Below are 24389 nucleotides of genomic sequence, written 5' to 3'. Positions count from 1 at the left end.
AGTATTGCTAGTAGGGAAACCTGCCTGTTGTTTTTTGGAAGGAACAGTGAGCAGTCACCAAATACAGATCCCTGGGCTGCAGGAATCCATGACTATGACCATTAGGTCCCCTTGAAAGGTTCTGATTTCTATCTCTTGCGATTCTGCAATATGCATGGATATACTCTCATGAATTCCTGTGGCAATATGGTGTAATGGAAATAAAGCAGGGAGCAGACCAGAACTTGAATCCTGGACTGGAAAGCAGCAATCTGTTTGACTTCAGAGTTGATGTAGGGACTAAATTAAGTGACATATATAAAGCTCGTGGCATGGGGCTTGGCACATCACATGCCCTCAAGGAGTGTTTACTCCTGTTTCTTTCTATCCCTCATTCCCCACAGAGACCAAGCCAAACCTCTACCTTTCCCCTTAAGCCTCAGAAGAAAATAAAAATCACTGGATATGAATGTCTTCCAATTTACCACAGCCTAATGCAACCTATTTATGATTCCGGGCATTACCATCCCTCCTCCCCAGTCCCTGCAGGACTATGCCCCATCGCAGTCTCTTCTATCTTCATGCTCTCCTCTAAAAGCCTCCCTTCAGCCCTCTGTGTGGATTAAGTGATTTACTTGGGGTCCTGTGGTGTCTGAATGTCTCATTACTGGGAGAGTCTGTCTGACTTATAGTCAAAGGGGTGTTGTGAGCAGCTCTGGGGTCTGGGAGGATTAGTGACTGGGGTATGAAGATAAATGTTTGAGAAGCTTAAGAGTTTGAGTGATGTAAAGCTTCCAGTGACAGTATTTGGGGCCCAAGACAAACGTGTTATGGGTTTTTTAAAAGATCAATGGTTGAGGAAGTCTTCTGAGCTCAGAAAGTGAAGGGGATTTGTTGGGGGGCAGGGCGTCAATCGCTGGGGGCCTGAGAGGTTCTGTGATTTAATAACCTGAGGAGTCAGTGTCATCTCTTTATAGGGACCTTCCTTATGCACCTTAATTTTAAAAGTGCTATGTCTCATTTCCGTGATTCTCAATTTCTTCAAAGTATTTATATCTTCCTGGTTTTATAGTATACATTTATTTATTGTCTGTTTCCCCCTCTAGAATGTAAACTACAAGAGGAGAGGGATTTTCTGCCTTGTTTTGTGCTGATTCCCCGCCACCTGGAACAATATCTTACACATGGTAGTTATATAATGTGTGTTGAATAAATTAACAAGAGGGGTATAATTATAACCACAAATCTACTCTATAAAAAGTAAATAATTTTCAAATCAGTAATGTAACTACATTACTAACAAATTATTTCTAACACTCTCCTACTGCCTTCTGCACACAGTAGCTCTACCCAAAATCTGATGGTTCCTTAAACTCAGCTGTCCCAGGCATTGGTTCTTAACCTTCCCAGCACATTAGAATCACTTGAGAACTCCTGATTTAATTAATGTGGGGAGTGGCCTGGGCATTGGGAACTTTAGTTCTAATGTGCCGCCAATGTTAAGAACTACTGGTCTAAAACCAGTTCCCTTAAACCTGTCCACTCCTTTTGTATTTCCTCCTGTGGTTAATGGCCTGAACATACACTCAACAGTCACTCCAAAAAGTAATTAGAGCTAAGTCTGGAAAAAGTGGATAATAAAGGAGGATAATATTTTTGTCCAATAAACAAGGGATGACTATAAGACTTGTTTTCCTGTGAAACTTATAAACTAACTTTGCTTTCATTTTTCCAGATGCTGGAATCTCTCTTCTCTGTTCTGTTCCCTTCTTCTGAACGAGCATCTCATCCACTTCACTCTATAGACATCTCAGCCCAGGCTCCAGTTCCTGGGTCTTCATTATCACTGATATAATAATCTGCTAGGTGTGTCTCTCCATTCTGTCTTGAGGTACCGAAATATTTCTATTTTCCATTAAAAGCCCTTGAAAGAAAAACCTACTTTTTAATGTGTTTAGGTTCAAAACTGAAGGGTAACAATCAGGTAGATATTTAATAGAGTTTTACAACTTTGATTTGAAGAGTCCATATAAAGTGTAATATGGCTTTTGGGGGAAGGTGCTAGGAGTGTTAATAATAATTGAGTTCAAGGTAAACTACTAGCAGGATCTATTTCCACATGAGTCTCTGCTCTAAACGTGCTCAGAGGGAAAGCTACTTGCAGTGTTCCCTCAGAAAGCAGCAGCCACATCTTTAGATGCCATATTAAGATAAAGTAAGTTTACACAGGAGTGTTGTGACAAAATATTCTCTACTGTTTTCTACTAAAGAACTGATTTTCTTAAAACTTGTAACTGTTTATATTTTGAATTTGAAATTCTAAATTTTCATTTTCCTCTCATACCATTTAGCTTTGTCTAGTAAGTCCAAGTGTGGACTTTCCTGGTTCCCACATACTGCAAAGGATCAAATCAGTCTCAGAGTTCCCCATTTGTGCTATTTCTCCACTATTTCTTCTCTTCCTTTGTGTCTGATTTCTAGTTACCCTAACAACAGCCATTCATCTTGCTCCATGGACACTAAGCCTACACATCCAATGCTCAGTTTTCCATTCTCTCTCATGAGTCTCAATTGTTTGCTTTTAAACAGCACATAACACATCCTTCAAAACACAATCTTGATGCACTGACTGATCTGCTGACAGAATCTAGCACCTAGTGTTTTTCCACTTCCATGTGAGGATTCAAAGATTTCATTTTTAAAATCTTGGTCTGTCTTGAGATGATCTCTAATAACTTCAGATATCAATCCAGGCAGATATCTTACATTGCTTTGTGAAGGCAGAGAAAATAACCCCTAGTTTGTGAGGAAATGCCTCTAGTTCTGACAGAAACACTTCCAATCGCTCTAAGTTGTGTCTCAGGACACGTAGCCCCAGAGATCCATCAGGATTGTGACTCTAAGGACAGCAGCCACAGGTCTTACAGTTAAGCTGTTTCTCTAATCATCTGGTTTCCAGAGAAACACATATTAGTTAAAATCTCTCCCAGCTAAATATATTTTAACAACAATAAAGCTTTTTGAAAGGAACAGCAAACTTCAATCCAGTATTTTCTTTCATCTTTTCATATTTTCTTTCATCCACTATTCTGGAACATCTTAAGTTGTACTTGCAAATCTGAGATTTAGAATGATAAAAGAAGTTAGTTTGTGTTGGTATCAGAGTTGGCAAGAGCAGCAAGAAGAAGGGAACCTTCAATAGCCTAAGAAAAGAGCAGGCCCTAGCTGGCACTACATGTGTCTGAAAAGTAGAAGTCCCCTTGCACAGAAAAGTCTACGCACCTCTCTGGAAGAAAGGGCTGTTAGCCTACTGTCAGTTCACTGAATCATGGGACTTCCACTCTCACACCTTTAAATGCTTCCTGACAGATTATTTCCCCAAGCTTTGTTCATCACCTGGCTCAAAAAGCCTTCACAGAATACTCAGGGCTATGGAATTTCCTCTTACAAAGCAGTCTCCTTAGCTGTAGTAGTACCTGAAGCTGTCTTGTTTACACATTTGCCAGTTGTGCTTCTCTGAGGGCAGGGATTCTCTTGATCAGGAACACAACAGGTACTAGGTCAGACATTCTTTGGCCAAAATCAGACTGTACATTTTGAGAAGGAAGCTGACAGATTCTCTCCTTGCCCAAACTCTAGTCAGGCTCCTCTGAGTTTTTCAACTACACCTGAACTTTTAGAGTCCAATGTCCTTCTCTGCGTTATCTAATTTTAGCAAGAACGCTGCTACATTGGTTTAGCCAGAATCCTCCACCTTCAATATCTGACCCTCCTCTATCAGTCAGACTCTCCCCATCACCCTCAAGTGACGTCTGATCACCTTGGCCTGCCTTCAGCAAGAATCCTGTTAGGTTGGTCTAGTCAGAATCCCCCCAACCCCTGATGTTTCTTTTTAGTAACTGTCAACCCACTAACTCGTACCCTGCTCTTTGTTTATAAATTCCGACTTTCTCTTATTGTAGTCACGGTTGAGCCCAATCTCCCTCCTCTACTGACAGGCTGTACTGTAGTGGTCCTTATACCTATTGCAATGGTCCTGAATAAAGTCTGCCTGTCTTTAACAGGTGTCTGAATAATTTTGATCACTACTAAAGCCCTTAGTGGTGATCAGTGGATATCCCAACCTGGCCTCTGACATCTCTGGTAGACACTGTCTACTGGTTTTTAGCAGACTGCCATCTGCAGTAGTTGTATTTGAGAAGACAAAAGCAGTTAAATGATCTGTTGGATCAGGATGGTTGGAATGAATCCTTCCAACCACTGCGCCACCAGGGAAGCCCTTCTCTGCTGTCTTGATAATTTTGATCTCTACTGTATAGCAATTTTCTAAGAAAGACTAATTAAATTTAGCCACTGAGGCAATTCATTACCGTTTTGAATGATACCTGAAATCATACTCTCTTAGTGTGGATTTGGCTCCTCAGACACTATGAACATGTACTTTAGAATGTGAGGAAAGAAAGAACCAAAACAGTTCAGGAATCTTCTGTTATTGGGTAGATTTTAGAATTCCATTTATCTACTGACTTTTTAGCTGTATCTCTTTGCATTATTTTACACATCCTTAACTTCTCACAGTCAATTTCAAGTTAATATTTTCCCATTTTTTCAAAAAATGTAGAAACCTTGCAACTGCAGAGGTTAAATTAACACCTTCCCCATCCTTTCTGCTATAGTTGTCATATGTACAACATGTATATACGTTAGAATACCCTCAAGAAAATGGTATTTTGGGGGCTTCCCTGGCAGCTCAGTGGTTAATAATCCACCTGCCAATGCAGGGGACACGGGTTCGAGCCCTGGTCTGGGAAGGTCCCACATGCTGCGGAGCAACTAAGGCCACGTGCCCCAACTACTGAAGCCCGCGCACCTAGAGCCCGTGCTCCGCAACAGGAGAAGTCACCACAATGAGAAGCCTGCGCACCGCAACGAAGAGTAGCCCCCGATCGCTGCAACTAGAGAAAGCCCGCGCGCAGCAACGAAGACCCAACACAGTCAAAATAAATAAAATTTTTTTAAAAAGGAAATGGTTTTGTTTTGTTTTTTTGCGGTACGCAGGCCTCTCACTGTTGTGGCCTCTCCCATTGCGGAGCACAGGCTCCGGACGCACAGGCTCAGCAGCCATGGCTCACGGGCCTAGCTGCTCCGCGGCATGTGGGATCTTCCCGGACAAGGGCACGAACCTGTGTCCCCTGCATCGGCAGGCGGACTCTCAACCACTGCGCCACCAGGGAAGCCCGGAAATGGTATTTTTATTTTACACAGTCATGTATTTTTTAAATAAAGAGACAAACAGTCTTTTATATTTATCCATATATTTACCATTTCCAATGTTCTTCATTCATTTCTGAGGATCTGAGCTTCCCTCTGATTCTTTTTTTAGCCTGGAGAACTTCCATTAGCAAGTCTTAAAGTGCAATTCTGCTGGTGACAAATTCTCTTAGTTTTCCTTTATCTGAAAATGTCTTTATTTTGTCTTCATTCTTGAAAGATTTTTTTCATTAAATATGTAACTTTGTGTTTGTTTGTCCTTCTTTAAAGATGAACAAAGTATCTTCTTTAAAGATACTTTAAAGATGTTTAAAGATATTCTCCTATTATGTTCTGGACTCCGCAGTTTCTGATAAAAAGCCCATGATCACTTGACTGTTGTTCCCATGCATGCAATGTGTCATTTTTTACTAGCTACTTTTAAGAATTCTGGTTAGACTACGATGTGTCATATTTAATCTGTTTGGTGTTTGACAGGCTTCTTGAATATGTAAGTTTATGTCTTTCACAAAATTTGGGAAGTTACATGCCATCATTTCTTTAAATTTTTTTTTTGCCCCATTCTTTCTCTCTTTTCCTTCTGAAATTCCAATATGGGCCTTTTGAAACTGTAACCCTAAGGCTTTGTTGATTAAGTTTGGCTTTAATATTTTTCTTTCTTTAGATTGGATAACTTATATTGATATTCAAATTCAAAGATTCTCTCTACTATCATTTCATGGTTCAATTAATCTCATCTGGTGATATTTTTATTCCTGATATCCCTAATATAGATGCTGTATTTTTCAGTTCTAAAATTTCATTTGGTATTAAGAAGTATTTCCTATTTTTCTGTTGAGATTTTTACTATCTTTTCATTCACTGAACATGTTATAATAGCTCCTTTAAAATCCTTGTCTGATAATTTCAACATCTGAGTTACCTCAGGGTTGGCTTCTGTTGACTGTCTTTTCCCCTCAGATTGGGTCATATTTTCCATGTTCTTTGTATGTCCCATAATTTTGGATTGTACTCTGGACATTGTAGTTGTTATGCTGTGGAGACACTGGATTCTCTTACAGTCTTCTGAAGAGGGTCAGTTAGTATTTTTGTTTTAATAGGAAATTAACTTGGTTAGACTTAATCTGTAATCTGTTTCTCCTGTGACTGATGGCAGGTTAAACTTCAGTTTTCTCTTCTTTTCTTTCTTTATTTTTTAAAATATTTATTTATTTACTTGGTTGCACCAGGTCTTAGTTGTCTTTAGTTGCGGCAGGCAGGCTCCTCAGTTGCAGCATGCACGTGGGATCCAGTGCCCAGACCAGGGATCAAACCTAGCCCCCCTGCATTGGGAGCGTGGAGTCCTATCCACTGCGCCACCAGGGAAGTCCCTCAGTTTTCTTTTAGTCTTAGTTGCTAGCTGCTTTGAGTTTGTCCTGCATATGTGTGATTCAGGGATCAGCCAGTGACATGGGCAGAGGTGATATATAACATCTGGGATTCTCCATCTCCTGCTCTATCTTTCCCAGGATTCCCTTCAAGCCCCAAGCTCCATCTCTTGGTTCCTCAGGCTAAAAATATGGCAGGCTTCTATTAGAGTTTTAGCTACCCCATGCTATGTTGAGAGTACAGCTCTGACCAAAACCACAAAAACAGGACACTCACCCTGTGTTGGTCCCTTTCTCCAAGTTTTTACCCCTCCAAAATCTGCTGCTTCTGTTCATTCAGCAGAACCCTAACATGGCTGTTTTTCTGGATTTTACCCACTGTTAACAGTTAAGTGTTGGAGGGCTGGCCTGTTAGGAGGTCACTCCACCATACCAGAAATGAAACCAGCACAGTTCTACCTCAAAAAAAAAAAAAAGCCCAAGTCCAAACCATCATCATCTCCCATTTGGATTACTGCAAAGGCCTCCTATCTAGTTTCCTAATTTATCTTTAAGTGACCAGGGGTGAGAAGGCTGGTTGTAATTTCATCCCTTGGTCCACCTCATTAATTTGGAAGTCATTTTGAGATCCAAGGATGAGAAGATGGTAGAAAAAAGGTCTCTCCCCTGGAAGATAGCCCCATGGTATGTTCACCTGCTCAGTAAGGCCTACCCTGAACACCTTATTCAAAATAGCAAATCCTCCTTCATACTTTAACTTTTTCTATTCTATATCATTTATCCCTCCATACACTCTACAATTTACTCTTTGTTATATTTATTGATTGACTCCCCCTACCAGAATACAAGTTTCACAAGGACAGGAATTTTTGTGTGTTTTCCTCACTGCCATGTCTCTAGAGCCTATACCAATGGGAGCACATAATAGGTGAAAAATAAACATCTGACTATATCAATCCACTATAACTTCTACCTCTGATACCCGTAATTTTCCACACTCCTTTCTAGGCAGAGGATTTTTCCAAACTTCTGTCAGTAGCATTAGTTATTCTATTCTACTTTGCACTGTGTGTCATGGTCTAGACAGAGTAGAAAGCAAATTTCTTGTAAACAAAGAACTTCTTAAAGAAGCCTGACCACTTCTTTTACTGTTTTTGTCCCGACTCTGTAGGACATTGTATTAAAAAATTTCCCCAGCCTGATACTTAGACTCTGAACATAATGAAACGATGGCACATACAGAAGAGCAATTTCTGACCTTATTCTCAGATGAAAAAAGACACATTAACCACAGGCCAAGGTACATATCTAAAATGAAAGTTTCAACTTGTCTATCTCTAAGCAGATTTTCACTGTAATGTTTCAGAGCAAGATATGATACCTTGGGCATGTATGTAGAAACATGTTGAGTTAGCCTGGGCACTGAAATGAAATATATTTAGCTTTAAACTGCATTTGCATTCATTCTGTCTATATTTTCAGTTTTGTGTTATATTAGAAAGATATATTCTTAAAAGAGAAAACTTATAAGACAATAGATTATAAACGGTTTCACTTAAATATTCACGCGTTGGCTTCTCTATCCATAGGGCACACGTTCCGGGCTTTCTTTGTGTGAGAGAGTGAGCTAATTTTTAATTTCTCTAGATCTTTGTAATTTCCAGGGAAGGTATGCATATTGACAATGAGAGCAGGGTAGGAAAAGAAAGTGATGTTGATAATCACCAGAGTCAGGGTATTAGCTTCTCTTATTCCTGCTGGGAGTGACAGAAAATCCTTGGGGGAATGTTGGGTAGTGGGCTGGAGTCTATGTCCCAGACAAAGTTAAGACAGGTTAGACCATACCTGTGTAACTTTGGGGCCCTGAGTGGAAGGACCAAGACTGATGTGCAGGTCCTTCACTGGCTGCCTGAGCTCCCACAAATAAGCTCCAGTTGCATTGTAAGACATGACCTCTTTTGCAGAGAAAAGAAAAATTGTTTGATTTAATTAACAAAGTTCTCTGCCATCATTTTAAAAGAAAATTTCTCTCTAGGGGTACCTGAGATTTTCAGAGGCAGATTATCTCTTTTGGGTAGAAAGCTTGCCTCTCAGGCAGAACCCTCTATTTCAATTACAGAGGCAGCTGATTTTCAAGAAAAAGTTCATTCTACGCAAGGGTATTTTGAATGCTGACTAAACTCCAGGAGAATTAGAAATGAGGCTTTTGGCTTGCTTTGCACAGAATCCATGAAAAGATGGCTAACGTAAGTGCTTTCACATGATAATCAAGAGAGGTTAAGTTTCTGAGGGCAACTTTGTATTCCCAAGGCCTAGGAGAAAAACCTGGCATACTGAAGACTCCTTAGGGAAAGCCGGTTGAGTGATAAAATCAATCACTAGCACCCAGAGGCTTTAGAGCACTCTGCTAAATATGTAGAGGGCCAGCGAGAGAATCAAGCATATTAACAGGCACACCAGTAGCATAGAGAAAATTAGTTAAACAATAATACTCCTCCTGTGAAAAAGGAAATTCACATAAAAGATAACAGTATCCATATAGAAGCAAATAAAGATCAAAACACAAATTCTTTTCTAAAAGAATATTCTTTATACGATTTTGAGGAGGTAATTATTAAATAGATTTAAGATAACAGTTAACACTCATAATGTGTATACAGAAAAATATTTTCTTTCTTTTTCTTAATAGAAAAATATTTTTTAACAAAGGCAATGAGTTCCTCATAGAAGGGAATTCATGATATTAGGGAAAAAATATAAAGGACATTTAAAATTCTAGCCATTTATAGGCTTTGTCCTCTTCTTACTCCATTATCACTCAAAAGCAAGCAGATGTTTATTCTGGATTGCCAAGCCAGAAGGCTTGAAGAAGGGGAGAAGTATAACTGAGAAATTTTTTTTCTTATTTTTCTCCTCATACGGCAAAACCAATATTTGAGATATATATATATATATATTTTTTCCCCCCGGTATGCGGGCCTCTCACTGCTGTGGCTTCTCCCGTTGCGGAGCACAGGCTCCGGACTCACAGGCTCAGTGGCCATGTCTCACGGGCCCAGCCGCTCCGCGGCATGTGGGATCTTCCCAAACCGGGGCACGAACCCGTGTCCCCTGCATCGGCAAGCGGACTCTCAACCACTGCGCCACCAGGGAAGCCCTGCTATATTTTTTTATAACTGTCTTTCCCTTAAGATTGTTGCCAGCTACTTTAAAAAAAGAATTACTACCAAAACATCAAATATCTGTCAGTTCAAGGATTATTTTTAAAAATTTTAGTCTTTTAAAAAATTAATAATTATAATACAAATATACATTATACACATATAGATGTATGTAGTTTTTCCCCACAGAATAATACTATACATACAGTTGTAAACTTGCTGTTTTCACTGAACAATATCTCATTAACTTTCTTTCATATATAGAACATGTTTATGTATTTAGAAATAGTCTCTGTTGTAGGCAGAATTCTAAAATGGTCCCCTAAATTTCCCCCCCAATAATCCCAGGGCTGTATAATCCCTGGGACTGTAAGTATGGTGACTTTTAGTCCCATAATTAGGTTATGTTATATGGCACAGTTGACCATAAAACAGGGAGATTATGTGGGTGAGCCTGACCTAACCCCATGAGTCCTTTAAAAGTGACAAATTTTCTCCCACTAATTGCAGAAAAGGAAGTAAGAGATTCACGGCATGGAAAGGATTCACTGCACTATTGCTAACCTGAAGATGGAGGGGGCTACATAGCAAGAAAGGCAGGTGGCCTTTAGGAGATAAGAGCAGCTCTCAGCTGACAGCCAGCAAGGAAACTGAACCTCAGTCCCACAACTGTAAGAAACTGAATCCTGCCAACAACAACCAATGAACTTGGAAGCAAATTTTCCCCTAGAGCTTTTAAATTAAAACACAGCCCAGTTGACACTTTGATTTCAGCCTTGTGATATCGTGAACAAAGAACCCAGAAATGCCTTCTAACCTACAGAACTATGAACTAAAAGATGGGAAATTTTAAAATCCATTAAATTTGTTGTAATTTGTTATGCAACAATAGAAACCTAATTCAGTCCCTCTCTCACTTATTTTCACCTCAATTTTTTCAAAGGTTACACTATTATTTATCTAGTCATTTCTCTTCTTATGAACACTTAGACTGCCTTAAAATATTTGCTATTACAAAAGTAACATTCTTATACATATGAGCACAAGTTTATTGGTATCAGATTGGTCATAGTATACATACACAATTTTAAAAATGTGTTCTATGATACCAAAAGCACAAGCAACAAAAGAAAAAACTGATACTGTAGGCTTCATCAAAATTAAAAAGTGTTGTGCATCAACATCACCAAGAAAGAGAAAAAAAACAACCTACAGGAAGAAAAAAATATTTGGAAATCGTATCTCTGATAAGGGTTTAGTATCTAGGAAATATAAAGAACTTTTACAACTGAACAAAAAGACAAACAAATAATCCAATTAAAAATGGGCAAAGAACTTGACTACACATTTCTCCAAGGAAGATACACAAATGGTCAACAAACACATGACAAGATGCTCACGTCATTCGTCATCATGAAAATGCAAATCAAACCACAATGGGGAAAACCCCCAGAAAATAGCAAGCACTGATGAGGATGTGCATAAACTGGAACCCTCATATATTGCTGGCAGGAATGTAAAATGGTTCAGCTGCTATGGAAAACAGTTTGGCAGTTCCTCAAAAGCTAAACATAGAATTACTGTATAATTCAGCAGCTCCACTCTTAGATATATACCTAAAAAAATAGAAGACAGGCATTCAAACAAGTACACATACATACATGTTCATAGTAGCACTATTCACTATAGCCAAAAGGTAGAAACAGCATAACTGCCTACCAACGAATGGATGGATAAACAAATTGTGGCATGTCCATAAGATGAAGTATTATTCAGGCATATAAAGAAATGAGGTACTGATGCATGCTACAACATGAGTAAACCTTAAAAACATTATGACAAGTGAAATAATTCAGATGTAAAAGGTCACACATTGTATGATTCCATTTACATGAAATATCCAGAATAGATATATCCACAGTGATGGAATGAGAATGGCTGCTGTCAGGGGCTAGGGAGAGGGGTGGGGTGGGGAGGAGAATGAGGAACAATTGTTCATCAGGTTCATGGCTTCCTTTTGGGGTGATGATGTTTTGGATCTAGACAGAGGTGGTGGTTGAACAACATTGTGAATATAGTAAATGCCACTCAACTGTTTACTTTAAAATGGTTAATTTTATGTTACGTGAATCTTACCTCAATTTAAAAATGTTTTCCATATAATTTTTAGTATTTATAGTTTATCTTTTTTCTCGATTACTCTTGCTACTGGTGTGTCTACTTTTTTAAAGTTTCTTTTTTCAGAGAATCAGTTTTTATTTTATTGATCCTTTCTATTGTTTCTTTTTTTATTTCAATTTTTATTGGAGTATAGTTGATTTACAATGTTGTGTTAGCTTCTGCTCTATCTACTGTTTATTTCTTTAAGTTCTATAATTATATTATTTTTCTTCTTCTACTTTCTTTAAGTTTACTTCTTCTTTTTCTAGCATCCTAAACTGAAAACATAATTCATTTGTTTTTCTTTATTTGGGGGCCGGCAATTTGCCAATGACCTGGTTTGTTGACAACCAGAGTGTAAACGTGGAGGAGATGTGCAGCAAAATTGAGGGGCACAGCAGCACATAGAAGCAACCTAAATGTCCACTGACAGATGAATGGATAAAGAAGGTGTGGTGTGTATATATATATGTGTATATATATATATATACATATATATATACACACACACACATATATACGCACACACACACACAATGGAATACTACTCAGCCATAAAAAAGAATGAAATAATGCCATTTGCAGCAACATGGATGGACCTAGAGATGATAATATGAAGTGAACTAAGTCAGAGAAAGACAAATATCATATGGTATCACTTTTTTGTGGAACCTAGAAAAATGATACAAATGAACTGATGTACAAAACAGAAATAGACTCACAGACACAGAAAACAAACTTATGGTTACCAAAGGAGCAAGGGAAGGGAGGGATAAATTAGAATTTGGGATTAACAGATACACACTACTATATATAAAATAGATTAAAAAAAAACAAGTACAGCACAGGGAACTATATCCAATATCTTATAAAAAAAAAGAATATATATAAATATATACAACTGAATCACTTTGCTGTACACCTGAAACGTAAATCTACTATACTTCAATCAAAAAATTAAGGGGCACATGAAGTCATCCGTTTGCTGACAAACTCTCAGGCAATGTTTGGGCAGCTGCCCACAAAGGCCAGTATTTGGAAGCAGCCAAAGGAACAGCTATACCATGACTCTTCCATAAGGGTGCTCTGTCAATGGCAGTCCTTGACAGTATTTAAATTCACATGTGACTCTAAATTGGGTTAGAGAATCTAAGGATTTATTCTGTGAATACCTTTATTTTTTTTCATTCAAAATGTAACTGAATCTATGTGCTATAGTGTTTTCAAAAGTCAAATAGTTTAAATGTGTTTTTGTTGCTGTTGGTGGTGAAACCTTCTTTTATCAAGATACCATAAACCATCAGTGGGCTTCATGTCTTTTCCCAAGTTATACTATATTTGTTAAGAATACAAGCTTTTGGGGGACTTCTCTGGTGGCATAGTGGTTAAGAATCCGCCTGCCAATGCAGGGGACACGGGTTTGAGCCTGGTCCAGGAAGATCCCACATGCCGCGGAGCAACTAAGCCCGTGTGCCACAACTACCGAGCCTGCACTCTAAAGCCCATGAGCCACAACTACTGAGCCCGCAGGCCTAGAGCCCGTGCTCCGCAACAAGAGAAGCCACCGCACTGAGAAGCACTGCTCGCCACAACTAGAGAAAGCCCGTGCGCAGCAACGAAGACCCAAAGCAGCCAGAAAAATTATTTTTTAAAAAGGAAAAAAATTTTTTTTAAAAATTGTAAAGCATTTTGGCCCACCTTGGATGTCGTAAATTTACCACTACCATAGAGTGAAGTGATGGAAATGAGGACAAGTTCTATTTAACAACCTTGGCTTGCCTCTGACAACAGTCAGAGAGTACATTGCTCCCAAAGAGGAATCCTGTGAGAGCAAAAGCAAATAAGTAGCTTTATATTTGTATCTTCTTGTCTTTCATCAGTGATGAAAAATTATCAGCCATTATCTCTTGGTGTATATCTTCTCCTTTTTTTTCTTTTCTCTGTCTGTGATTCTGATTAGATGTTTATTACCCTCTCTCATTCTATCCTCCATGTTCCTTAATTTCTCTTTCATATTTTTCATCTCCTTTTTATCTCTTTGCAACATTCTGGATAGTTACACTCATTTATTCAACAAACACTTATTGAGCACTTACTAGGTGACAAGCACTGTTCCAGGCACTTGAGTACCTTAGTGAACAAAATACATCCCTCTCTGTCCAGGAAACACAAAATGAGGAAACAGATAATAAGTGATAAGCACAATAAATGACTAAACTATGTAGAATGTAGAAGGTGATAAATGTCATTAAAAAACAAACAGGAGAGTAATTTCTTCTTTTTTTTTAACTTCAAAAAAAGACAATTTTATTTGCCTATAATGTTATTATAGATTGTCTTAGAAAATTCTGTTTCAGAGCATAAGTGGGGCAAATCTGCATAATGTTTGTCATACTCGTTATGTGATGATACAGAAAATACATATACATTTTAGTAAGTCTTGCATTTATATTAGGTGAACACTTGCTAGGAAAATTCACATCTCCCAGCATTTCTTTTTTTAAAACCACTTTACTGAGGTACAATTGACAAATAAAAAGCTATATATATTTAATGTATACAACTGGATGAGTTTGGAGATAAATATACACCTCTGAACCCATCACCACAATGTTATGTCTAAGTCATAAACATATTCATCATCTCCAAAAGTTTCTTCCCATTCTATTATTATCATCATCTACTTATAGTGTGAAATGAGAATACTTAACAAAAGATCTAAACTCTTAGCAAATTTTTAAGTGTGCAATACAGTATTGCTAACTGTAGGCACCATGCCATATAGTAGATCTCTAGAATTTATTCACCTGCTATAAATGAAAGTTTGTACTACCCTTAACTAATATCTCCCCATTTTCCCCTCTCCCTAGGCTCTGGCAACCATCATTTTACTCTCTCCTCCTTTGAGTCTGACTATTTTAGATTCCTCATATAAGCGGTATTATGTATTATTTGTCCTTCTATGTCTGGCTTGTTTCATGAAGCACAATACCCTCAAAGTTCACCCATCTTGTTGCAAATGGCAGAGTTTCCCTCTTTTTAAAGGCTAAACAATATCCCATTTTATGTATATGCTACATTTTATTTATGCATTCACTCACCAATAGACACTGAGGTTGCTTCCTTGTTTGGCTGTTGTAAATAATGCTGCAGTGAACATGGGACTGCAGCTATCTCTTTGAGATCCTGATTTCAATTCCTTTGGATATATTCCCAGAAGTGGGATTGCTGGATCATATGATACATCTATTTTCTTTTTTTTTTGAGGAGCCTCCATACTGTTTTCCATAGTGGCTGCATCAGTTTACATTACCAACAGTGTACGCATGGACATATATATACACTACCAAACGTGAGGTAGATAGCTAGTGGGAAGCAGCCGCATAGCACAGGGAGATCAGCTCGGTGCTTTGTGACCGCCTGGAGGGGTAGGATAGGGAGGGTGGGAGGGAGGGAGACGCAAGAGGGAAGAGATATGGGAACATATGTATATGTATAACTGATTCACTTTGTTATAAAGCAGAAACTAACACACCATTGTAAAGCAATTATACTCTAATAAAGATGTAAAAATAAAAGTTTCCTTTTCTCCACATACTCCCCAACATTTATCTTTTTTAAAAAATTAGATAAATTTGACATGATACATTTTATAAACTTAAGGTATACAGTGTGTTACTTTGATACATTTATATATTGTAATATGATTACCACTGAAGAAATATTTAGCATATTATATCATTATGGTGCAATATTATTGTCCTTTATTAATTATACTGTGTTTAAATCCCCATGGCTTATTTACTACTTCTTATAAGTTCATACCCTTAAACACCACCAATTTTATCCCCCACCCCTGCTCCTCCATCTCCTGGTAACCACCATTTTACTCTGTTTTTTCACAGGTTTGACTTTTTTAGATTCCACATACAAGTGATATAATACTTTCTCTGTCTGACTTAACTCACTTAGCATAATGTGCTCAAGTTTCATCCTTATTGTTGAAAATGGCAGGATATTCTCCTTTCTCATGGCTGAATAATATTCCATTGTGTATATACAACACATCTTTTTATCCATTCATCTACTGATAGGCATTGGGGTTGTTTCCGTACCTTGACTACTGTAAATAATGCTGTGATAAACATGGGTATGCATATATCTTATCAAAATCCCACTTTTTTAAAAATTAACTTTTATTGAAAAAAATCCCACTTTTATTTCCTTTGAGTATATACCCAGAAGTGGAATTGCTGGATCATATGGTAGATCTATTTTTAATTTTTGAGGAACCTCTATATTGTTTTCCATAGTGGCTGGACTAATTTACATTTCCACCAACAGTATTTAAGGGTTCCCTTTTCACCACATCCTTGAGCCATTCTAACAGGTAGGAGATGATATCTCATTTTGGTTTTTATTTGCTTCTCCCTGATGATTAATGATGTTGAGCATTGTTTCATGTTCCTCTTGGCCACTTTGATGCCCTCTTTGGAAAAATGTCTGTTTAGTTCTCCTGCCAGTTATAAAATTGGATTGTTTGTTTTTATGTTATTAAATTTTATTTGTTCTCTATATATTTTGGGTATTAACTCCTTATCTGATTTGGATATTATTTTGGTTTGCAAAAATTTTCTCCCATTTCATAGGCTGCCTTCATTTTGTTGATTGTTTCCTTTGCTGTTCAGAATGAAGTGTTTTAGTTTGATGTAATCTCACTTGTCTATTTTTGCTTTTGTTGTTTATGCTTTCAGTGTTGTAGCCAAAAAATCATTGTCAAGGCCAATGTCAATAAACATTTTTCCTGTGTTTTCTTCTAGGAGTTTTATGGTTTCAGGTCTTACATTAAGTCTTTAATCTATTTTGAGTCGATTTTTGTGTACAGTGTAAGGGTAAAATTTCACTCTTTTCCATATGGATATCCAGCTTTCCCAACACCATTTATTTCAGACACTATTCTTTCCTCATTGTGTATTCTTGGCACCTTTGTCAAAGATCAGTTGACTGGACATGTGTGGGTTTATTTCTGGGTTCTCTGTGCTGTTCCATAGGTCTACGTGTCTGTTTTTGTGCCAGTACCATCCTATTTTAATTACTGTAGCTCTGTAATATATTTTGAAATAAAAAAGTGTATACCTTCAGCTTTGTTCAATTGTGTTTTCTCCTTTACTGGCATTTTTTCCCCAATCTTAAATGAACTCTTTTTTTTTTTTTCCACTAGGCACTGTGCCCCTTCTTAGGTTGTAGCAAGGGTCAGATGCAACAAATTGCTTTTTTAATGAACTCTTATATTACCTGACAGCATGCTGCATGTTAGGTGCATAAAATGTTTTCCTAATGACTGAAATATTCCCTGTGTTTTGCCCTCTGCTCTTCTCACATGCTATTTAAATAGGTTTGGATAGCTTTGTTTCTGCACACAGGAACTATCCCTAAGAAAATTCTTATCTTCATCTGTGACACCTTACCTGCATCCCAGAGGCCCCCACTATACAGCATGTGGTTTGTATAGCTATCACTTCAAACTCAACATAGCCCAAAATGAACTCAACATTTCTTTCACTTGGCTGGATTCAATAATTATAGTACCACTCTCCTTGCCTCCAAGGTAGAAAAACATTGAGTTACATGTTTTAAAAAGAGAGAGAGAGAAAAGAGATAAGAGGAATAACTAAGTTTGTTGCTATACCTAGTTGACTACTTATTCATTCAATAAGTAACTTCAGTACCTACCAAATGCTAATATTCTCTTAGGTTCAAGGGATTTGCTAGTGAATAAGATAAAAAAATTTCTGTTCTCATATAAAATAGGTAAATAACAATGACCTACTATATAGCACAGGGAACTATACTCAACATCTTATAATAACCTATAATGGAAAATAATCTAAAAAGGAATATATATGTGTGTTTAACTGAATCACTTTGCTGTACACTTGAAACTAAAAAAATATTGTAAATGAACTATACTTCAATTAAAAAAATAAAGAAAAAAGAGAAAAATACCTCTGTTCTCACGGTGCTTGCAGCCCAGTGATGAGACACAGACAATAAAAAAGGTAAATAATTAAACTATTTAGTATGCTAGATGGTAATAAATGCTTGGGAAATATAAAGCAAGGAAAGGATTGAGAGTATGCATGTGTATGTGGGAGATGATGGTAATGATGGTTTCAGTTCTAGACAGGGTGGCCAGGAAAAGCCTGAGAGGGTGATATTTGAGGAAAAACCTGAAGAAGGTCAGGATGCAAGAACCATGAGGCTATCCAGGAAACAGCATGTGCAAAGAAAGGCCCTAAGGTAGGAACACGTGTTATGATTTTAGGGCATAGCAAGGAGGTCATTGTAAAGTAGAGTGATCAAGGTGGGAAATGATAGGAAATTAAATTATAGAGGTGATGAGTCTGGGACCACATCTTATATGGTAAGATGCCCTTTCTTCTCTAATCTTAGTACTAGTCCCCTTATCCTGAGGCCTTATCAACTCATATCGGCAACAGCTCCTAACTCATCTCATCCATTTTCCAGTTTAACCTATATATTGCCACTGGGATAATCCCAAATCACCATGTTCAACATGGCAGTCCCCCATTCAAGGATTGAGAACAGTTTATCTAATACATCAAGTCTCAATCAGTCTACAGGGTTTTCAGGGCTATCTCCAACCTATTCAATCTTGTATTCGTACTTGTTTTCTGACCATTTACTGAGCTCTTTCTTTGTTCAAGGAGCTATGAACAAAGATGGGTAAGAAACAGATTCAAGACTTCGAGTTTACTGTCAACATAAACTTTTTCCTAGCTCTAATAGCCTCTTCCAATTTCCTGCACACATGCATTCATGTCTTTATTATTTCTAACTCAAGCTTTTGCTTTTGCTACTTTTCATACTTGAATATCTCCTCTTCTTGAACTTAAAATAAAATCCAAAATCTTTCTATGGCTGTAAGGCCCCGCATAATCTGGTCCCTGACTATCTCTTCTTGTGACTGCCTCTTGTGATATCCTTCCCTTCCCTCACTCACTATATTCCCCCAGCAATGACTACCTCCCAGTTTTCTGAATGTACAAAGTTTTTCCCTGCATCTAGACCTTCTTCTGCCTAGATCATGTTATCCACTCTTTTTTTCTTACTCATACTTTAAGCCTTAGTTTGGATGCCATAAGAGCTCCCTTCCCTGCACTCCAATCTACATGAGGTTTCACAGCACACTGCATGATTTTCCTTTATAGCACTTATGACAATTTTTAAACTATGTGCTTATTCATGTGATCATGTGTCTAATGGTCTCTCTACTAGAAACAGTTAGTTTCTCTACTAGATCATAAGCTCCAGGAAGACAAGCAGATCTCTCTCTTGCTCACCTCAGTGTCCCTAGCACCTAACGCAATACTTGGTAGATGCTTAATAAATATCTGTTGAACAAATGAGTTAATACCTTATCTGGATCCTGGCCACTGTTTTTCAACTACTTTCATTTTCTCCAAGAGCCCTTGAGGTCTTCTCAGTCTCTCAATGACCCTTTTCTTCCCTGACTTCTTTTCCTCTTAAAAAAAATATTTCTTCAAATGTTGAATTCAAAACCCTGGTGACAACTGATCCAGCTCACCATGACAGGATAAGTCATCTCTCCCAGTATATCATTGCAAAGCTGACTGTATTTCTTTCCCAAACCATACAATTTAATCCTAAATATGAAGCAAAGTCTGAAATGTAACTGATTAGAAAAAATATATAAAACAACCAGGATTTGGATAGGACTTCTCATTTTTTCAGCTTAAAAAGCTCTATAAAAGTTTCTATCTTAATAGGTTGTATTTTTTGTTTGTTTTTCCCTGAAGTTTTTTTAAAAGATTTTTTGTTTTTGATGTGGACTATTTTGAAAGTCTTTGCTGAGTTTGTTACAATGCTGCTTCTGTTTTATGTTCTGGTTTTTTGGCCGCGAGGCATGTGGGATCTTAGCTCCCCAACCAGGGATCGAACCTGCACCCCCTGCATTGGAAGGCAAAGTCTTAACCACTGGACCGCCAGGGAAGTCCCTCCTTGACTTTTTTTTTTTTTTTAATACATCTTTATTGGAGTATAATTGCTTCACAATACCGTGTTAATGTTGCACAACAAAGCGAATGAGCCATATGCATACACATGTCCCCATATCCCCTCCCTCTTGAGCCTCCCTCCCATCCTCTCTATCCCACCCTTTTAGGTCATGGCAAAGCACCGAGCCGATCTCCCTGTGCTGTGCTGCTGCTTCCCATCAGCCAAATATTTTACATTTACCTCCCTGACTTCTTATTGTGCTTAAAGTCTTGCCACATGTCAATAAGACATCTGCCCATCTTACTTTTCCACTCAGCTTGTTTGGTACTTAAAATTGGGAATAACATGTTTCACATCTTTTAGGAATTCTGTAATACCCTGTTCAGACCTCCTCAGGGGCAGGGACATTTCTTTTTTTAACTCTAAATCCTAGCAGGATTTAGAGTTAAAATACCTAGCAGGTATTACAGGGGCCCACAAACAAGAAAACCTCAGCAAATGCTTGCTAAACTGTTCAATTAAATGAAAATTTCTTGATTCACAGGAGACTGACTGGTACTTATTTGATAGATGGATTTATTCATTCATTCACTCAATAACTATTTATTTAATGCTCCAATATCCAAAGTCCTGTGGTTAGCACTGGGGAGAAAATGGTACAAAAAACACACGAGGAAGCTCCCATTCCAGTGGGGGAAATCTATATGCATGTGTATAATTACAGTATAATATCTGGTAATGGGATAAAGCTAGGTACAGGGTGACATAATGTGCACAATGAAGCCCCAGGGCTGATTCTACTCATAAACAGAATGAGGAAGGTTTCATAAAGTTGAGTTGTAAAGAATGAACAGGAGTTTACCAAGCCAACAAAGGTAGAGAGGCATGAAAGAGCAAGGCATGTTTAGAAAAAGCCAAATAAGTCATCAGGAGTAAAATAGGATGCATGAAATAAGGTTAGAGAAACAGGCAGAATTATATCATGCTGGGCCTTTTATGCCATGCTAAGTAACAAGGGCTTTTAGCCTAAGTGGGAGCTGACATGAACAGTTTGTATTTTTAAAAGAGAAGTACGGTGGTGGTGTGGAAGATAACTCAGGGTAGGAAGACAGATTCAGGGAGTCTACATCTGGGGAGAAATGTGAAGGATCTGGGGTGACAGTGAGGATAAAGTGAGGGTAGTGATTTGATTGGCATTAGGAGATAGAAGTTAATAAGATATAGTGATTAACTGAGAAGGGATGGAGATAGAGAGGGAGGAGCCTAAGAGGACTCCTAAGTTTCTGATATGGATCTCTGAGCAAATGCCTTTCACTTGATTTAAGGAGGAAGTATATGTGTGAGGATAGAAAATGAATGCAGGTTAGAAATGTTGATGGATGTCTGAAGGACATCTAAGGGCATATGTCTGGTAGAAAAAAGGAAATGAGACCTGAAGCTCAGGGGAGAGGTCTTAATTAGAGATTTAGATTTCAAGGCTAAGTATTTATGATTCTGTTTGGAATGATGAAATGAAACAAAAAAATAGAGCTACCAAGGCCCTGCCAGCTGCTGCTTCTGCCCTCCAGCAGATCATCTAATACTCATCAGTCAAAATATATCAGAATGCATGATGTGGGTTGGCAATTTGTCATTCACTTTAGCCCTTCTAGGTTTGCCTGTGGAATCAGCAATAAGACTTAGAGTAGAGAAATAGCTGGTCTTCTCTTTAGCTTGTTCCCCCGCTCACATGTGTTCTTTGGCACAGAGGTTGAGTGTGTCCTGGCAATACTGAACACTAGACTAGCACCATTTGATTGGAGGCCAGACTACAAATATTTGACTGGAAAAATAGTCACTCAAGGAGTTATCTTGAGGAGAAGAAACAATTAAACTGATTGCTCTGTATCTATTCTCTGTGCACCTGATGTAATACATCCCCCTAATCTTTTGTGACTTCTGACAACTGCTTCAAAAAAGTAATATGCGACCAATTTGATAATTAATCATAATGAAAGCATAATTATCTGATAATACCAGCTCAATGACCTAAAATTTTTAAGGGCTTACACACTACACAAATCCTAATGGAAAGAAGAAAGAACATTTATTGGTTAAACCTATGTCTAAAATTCTACTTGTTAATTCACTCTTAAAACTAAAGAAAGTGTACATTTTCAACTAAGAATCTTACAGTTTTATTATGTGAATGTGAAGGTTGTATAGTTCTCTAATATGTAGGGATTTTAAATGACCTAATCATTTCCAGCAACTCTATAAAAATTTTTTTTTACATTTCTTCTTTTAAAATGTTTTATTGTTTCTTGAGACTAAATTATAAACAATAAGTCCAAAGATAAAACAACTGCATGGACTGATGATCCTGCATGAATTACAAACCAGAGCAATGGGGTGCCTGTACTGGGCTTGCATCTTCTCTGTGCATTAAGTCCGATAAAGAATGTACTGGGCACAGGCACTGTGTGTGGTGCTAGGATCATGGAGAGAGAAGACATAGTCCCTGGCACTCAGAGATGACAAAACAGTGTGCTCTGGTTTTCAAACTGTAACCCATGTACTTTCAGAGGTTCCACAGGGTACTTACTAGGTAGGGGCAGGGACATTGTGAGATTCCTGTTATTTCCCCTTTCATCAGCAGAGTAGTTCTATTTTATCTGTTTCATTTATTGAACTTTCTTATAAAATTTAGCTTGAAGAAAAAGGACTCTTCCACACACAAATGTAAATAAGAAAGTTTACAAACCTCTGGTCTAGTAGAAAAACAAGAGCAGTCAGAATCTACATCCATGCAGCCCTGGCCTATAGTCTTGCCTATGTGCAGCAGCTGTAGTTGCCTTCACCACCACAGCTTTCCTAGAAGCACATACTGTGAGCCACTGGTGACAAGGAAAACCCACATGCCCTCATCAGTGAGTATATCATTTTACTCCTATGCCAAAGTGAAGCACAGTGCTTTAATTTGGCGGGGGGGCAGGGTGGGATAGTCAAGACTAGAGGCACTGTGGAACATATAAATTAACTGCTTTCTTTTTGTACTCTGTTACAACTTCCATTTAAAATCTTCCCACATGTAGCACGCAATTAGAAAAGTAAGTTATTTTCAAATCTTAAGTAAAACAACAACAACCCATAAAGCAGTCTTAACACAGAAAGTTCCCATGCAACATAAAAGTATCCCAAGATTTATTTTCTCTCTGCCACACCTGGAAGATAATCACAGAGAAAAGCCAGGGCTCCCTAAAATTCCAAGTTGGCTACAAAGGTCTTCTCACCCTTTTAGAGCCTTGCTGACATCTAGAGGAAGAGAAGCCTAGAATGTCTCCTTGATTTCTCCCTACCTTTCAAGGGGAAAAACACTACTGCAGTTGCTCATGCTTAAGGGTCTCATTGCTCTGTTAAGACACACAGTCTACTGCATGTCAGCCCCTTTCTGTGGCTTCTCCTTCAATCCAAGTCAAAGAAGAATGATAGAGTCAGGCCAACTTTCCCTTTTGTCCAGAATATGCTCTTCCTTTTACGGGGCTAGGCGGACAATGAGGGCCGGGGCTGCCCTCAAACAGGACAACATAAGTCTATTTCCTTGTGAGCCCTCTCCATCCCACATGCAGGAAAGCAGAGCCCAGGGCTTCCTGCATTCAAGAGCTGGGTCGCTTTGCTGAATTTGCTTTGTTCTATGTTTCTCCTATGTGTTTCCTCTGGCATTGAATAGACGCATCATTTGCTTTCCCTGAGGTGGTGATGGCCAAGATTGAGTTTGAGCTTCCATGTGGAAATAGGCACAGGGACAAAAGAGGCCATATGTGACTTCAGGGTACACTGGGATTTGAAGCAAAACTCTCAGCTAAATAAGAGGAGGTCACTTTATCTTGTTTTGCCTCCTCTGTGCATCTATCTTCTCTGAAGTCCAGAGATGCCTATGATCTAGGACACACCATTCTAATACAGAGTCTCAACCTCACCAGAGCTTCTAATAACTTTTACCTGATCTGCTTGCCTTCTCTCATATCATATAAGGAAAAGAAGACATCGGTATCTTCCCCAATGGTATTGTAGGTGAAACTCTTCAGGCTGAGAAAGAAGTGATGTGGCACTGGTATCCGACAGGTTTCCCCATGTCGTGGGCGCATTGTATCTACCTAATGAGGAAGGCAAAAAACAGTGATTGCTAATATTTTAGTTATTCATTATATTGATCATAAGTAAAATTAAAACTAAATGACTAACTCTTCTCATACTGCTGAAGGGAGAGAAAGGGAGATTGAAAGTGTTTTCTTTGCTAGTAGCAGATATTGTGTCAATATGCTTGATTTGAGGTAGGCAAATATGCAGCTGGGAAAAGTAAACAGAGTGAAGGAGATATGGGAACAGTAATTCCAACTTATAAGTGAACTCAAAATCTCCACCAGGTCAC

General features: G+C 38.2%; 1 protein-coding gene across 12 annotated transcripts in view; it reads right to left on the bottom strand.

Annotated features, from left to right (window-relative positions):
- Positions 1–24389, bottom strand: part of DOCK3 (dedicator of cytokinesis 3) — a 405644-nt gene that overhangs the window by 159128 nt on the left and 222127 nt on the right. For all 12 annotated transcript variants that reach the window (XM_067754576.1, XM_067754570.1, XM_067754573.1 and 9 more), the window contains exon 9: positions 23960–24114. In XM_067754576.1, the coding sequence (XP_067610677.1) occupies positions 23960–24114 (155 nt within the window). The remainder of the gene's footprint in view (positions 1–23959; positions 24115–24389) is intronic.

This window comes from Pseudorca crassidens, chromosome 10 (genome assembly GCF_039906515.1).
Source record: "Pseudorca crassidens isolate mPseCra1 chromosome 10, mPseCra1.hap1, whole genome shotgun sequence".
Classification (NCBI taxonomy): Eukaryota; Metazoa; Chordata; class Mammalia; order Artiodactyla; family Delphinidae; genus Pseudorca; species Pseudorca crassidens.
The sequence above is the reverse complement of the archived record's forward strand: the minus strand, read 5'-3'. Positions and strand labels throughout refer to the sequence as shown.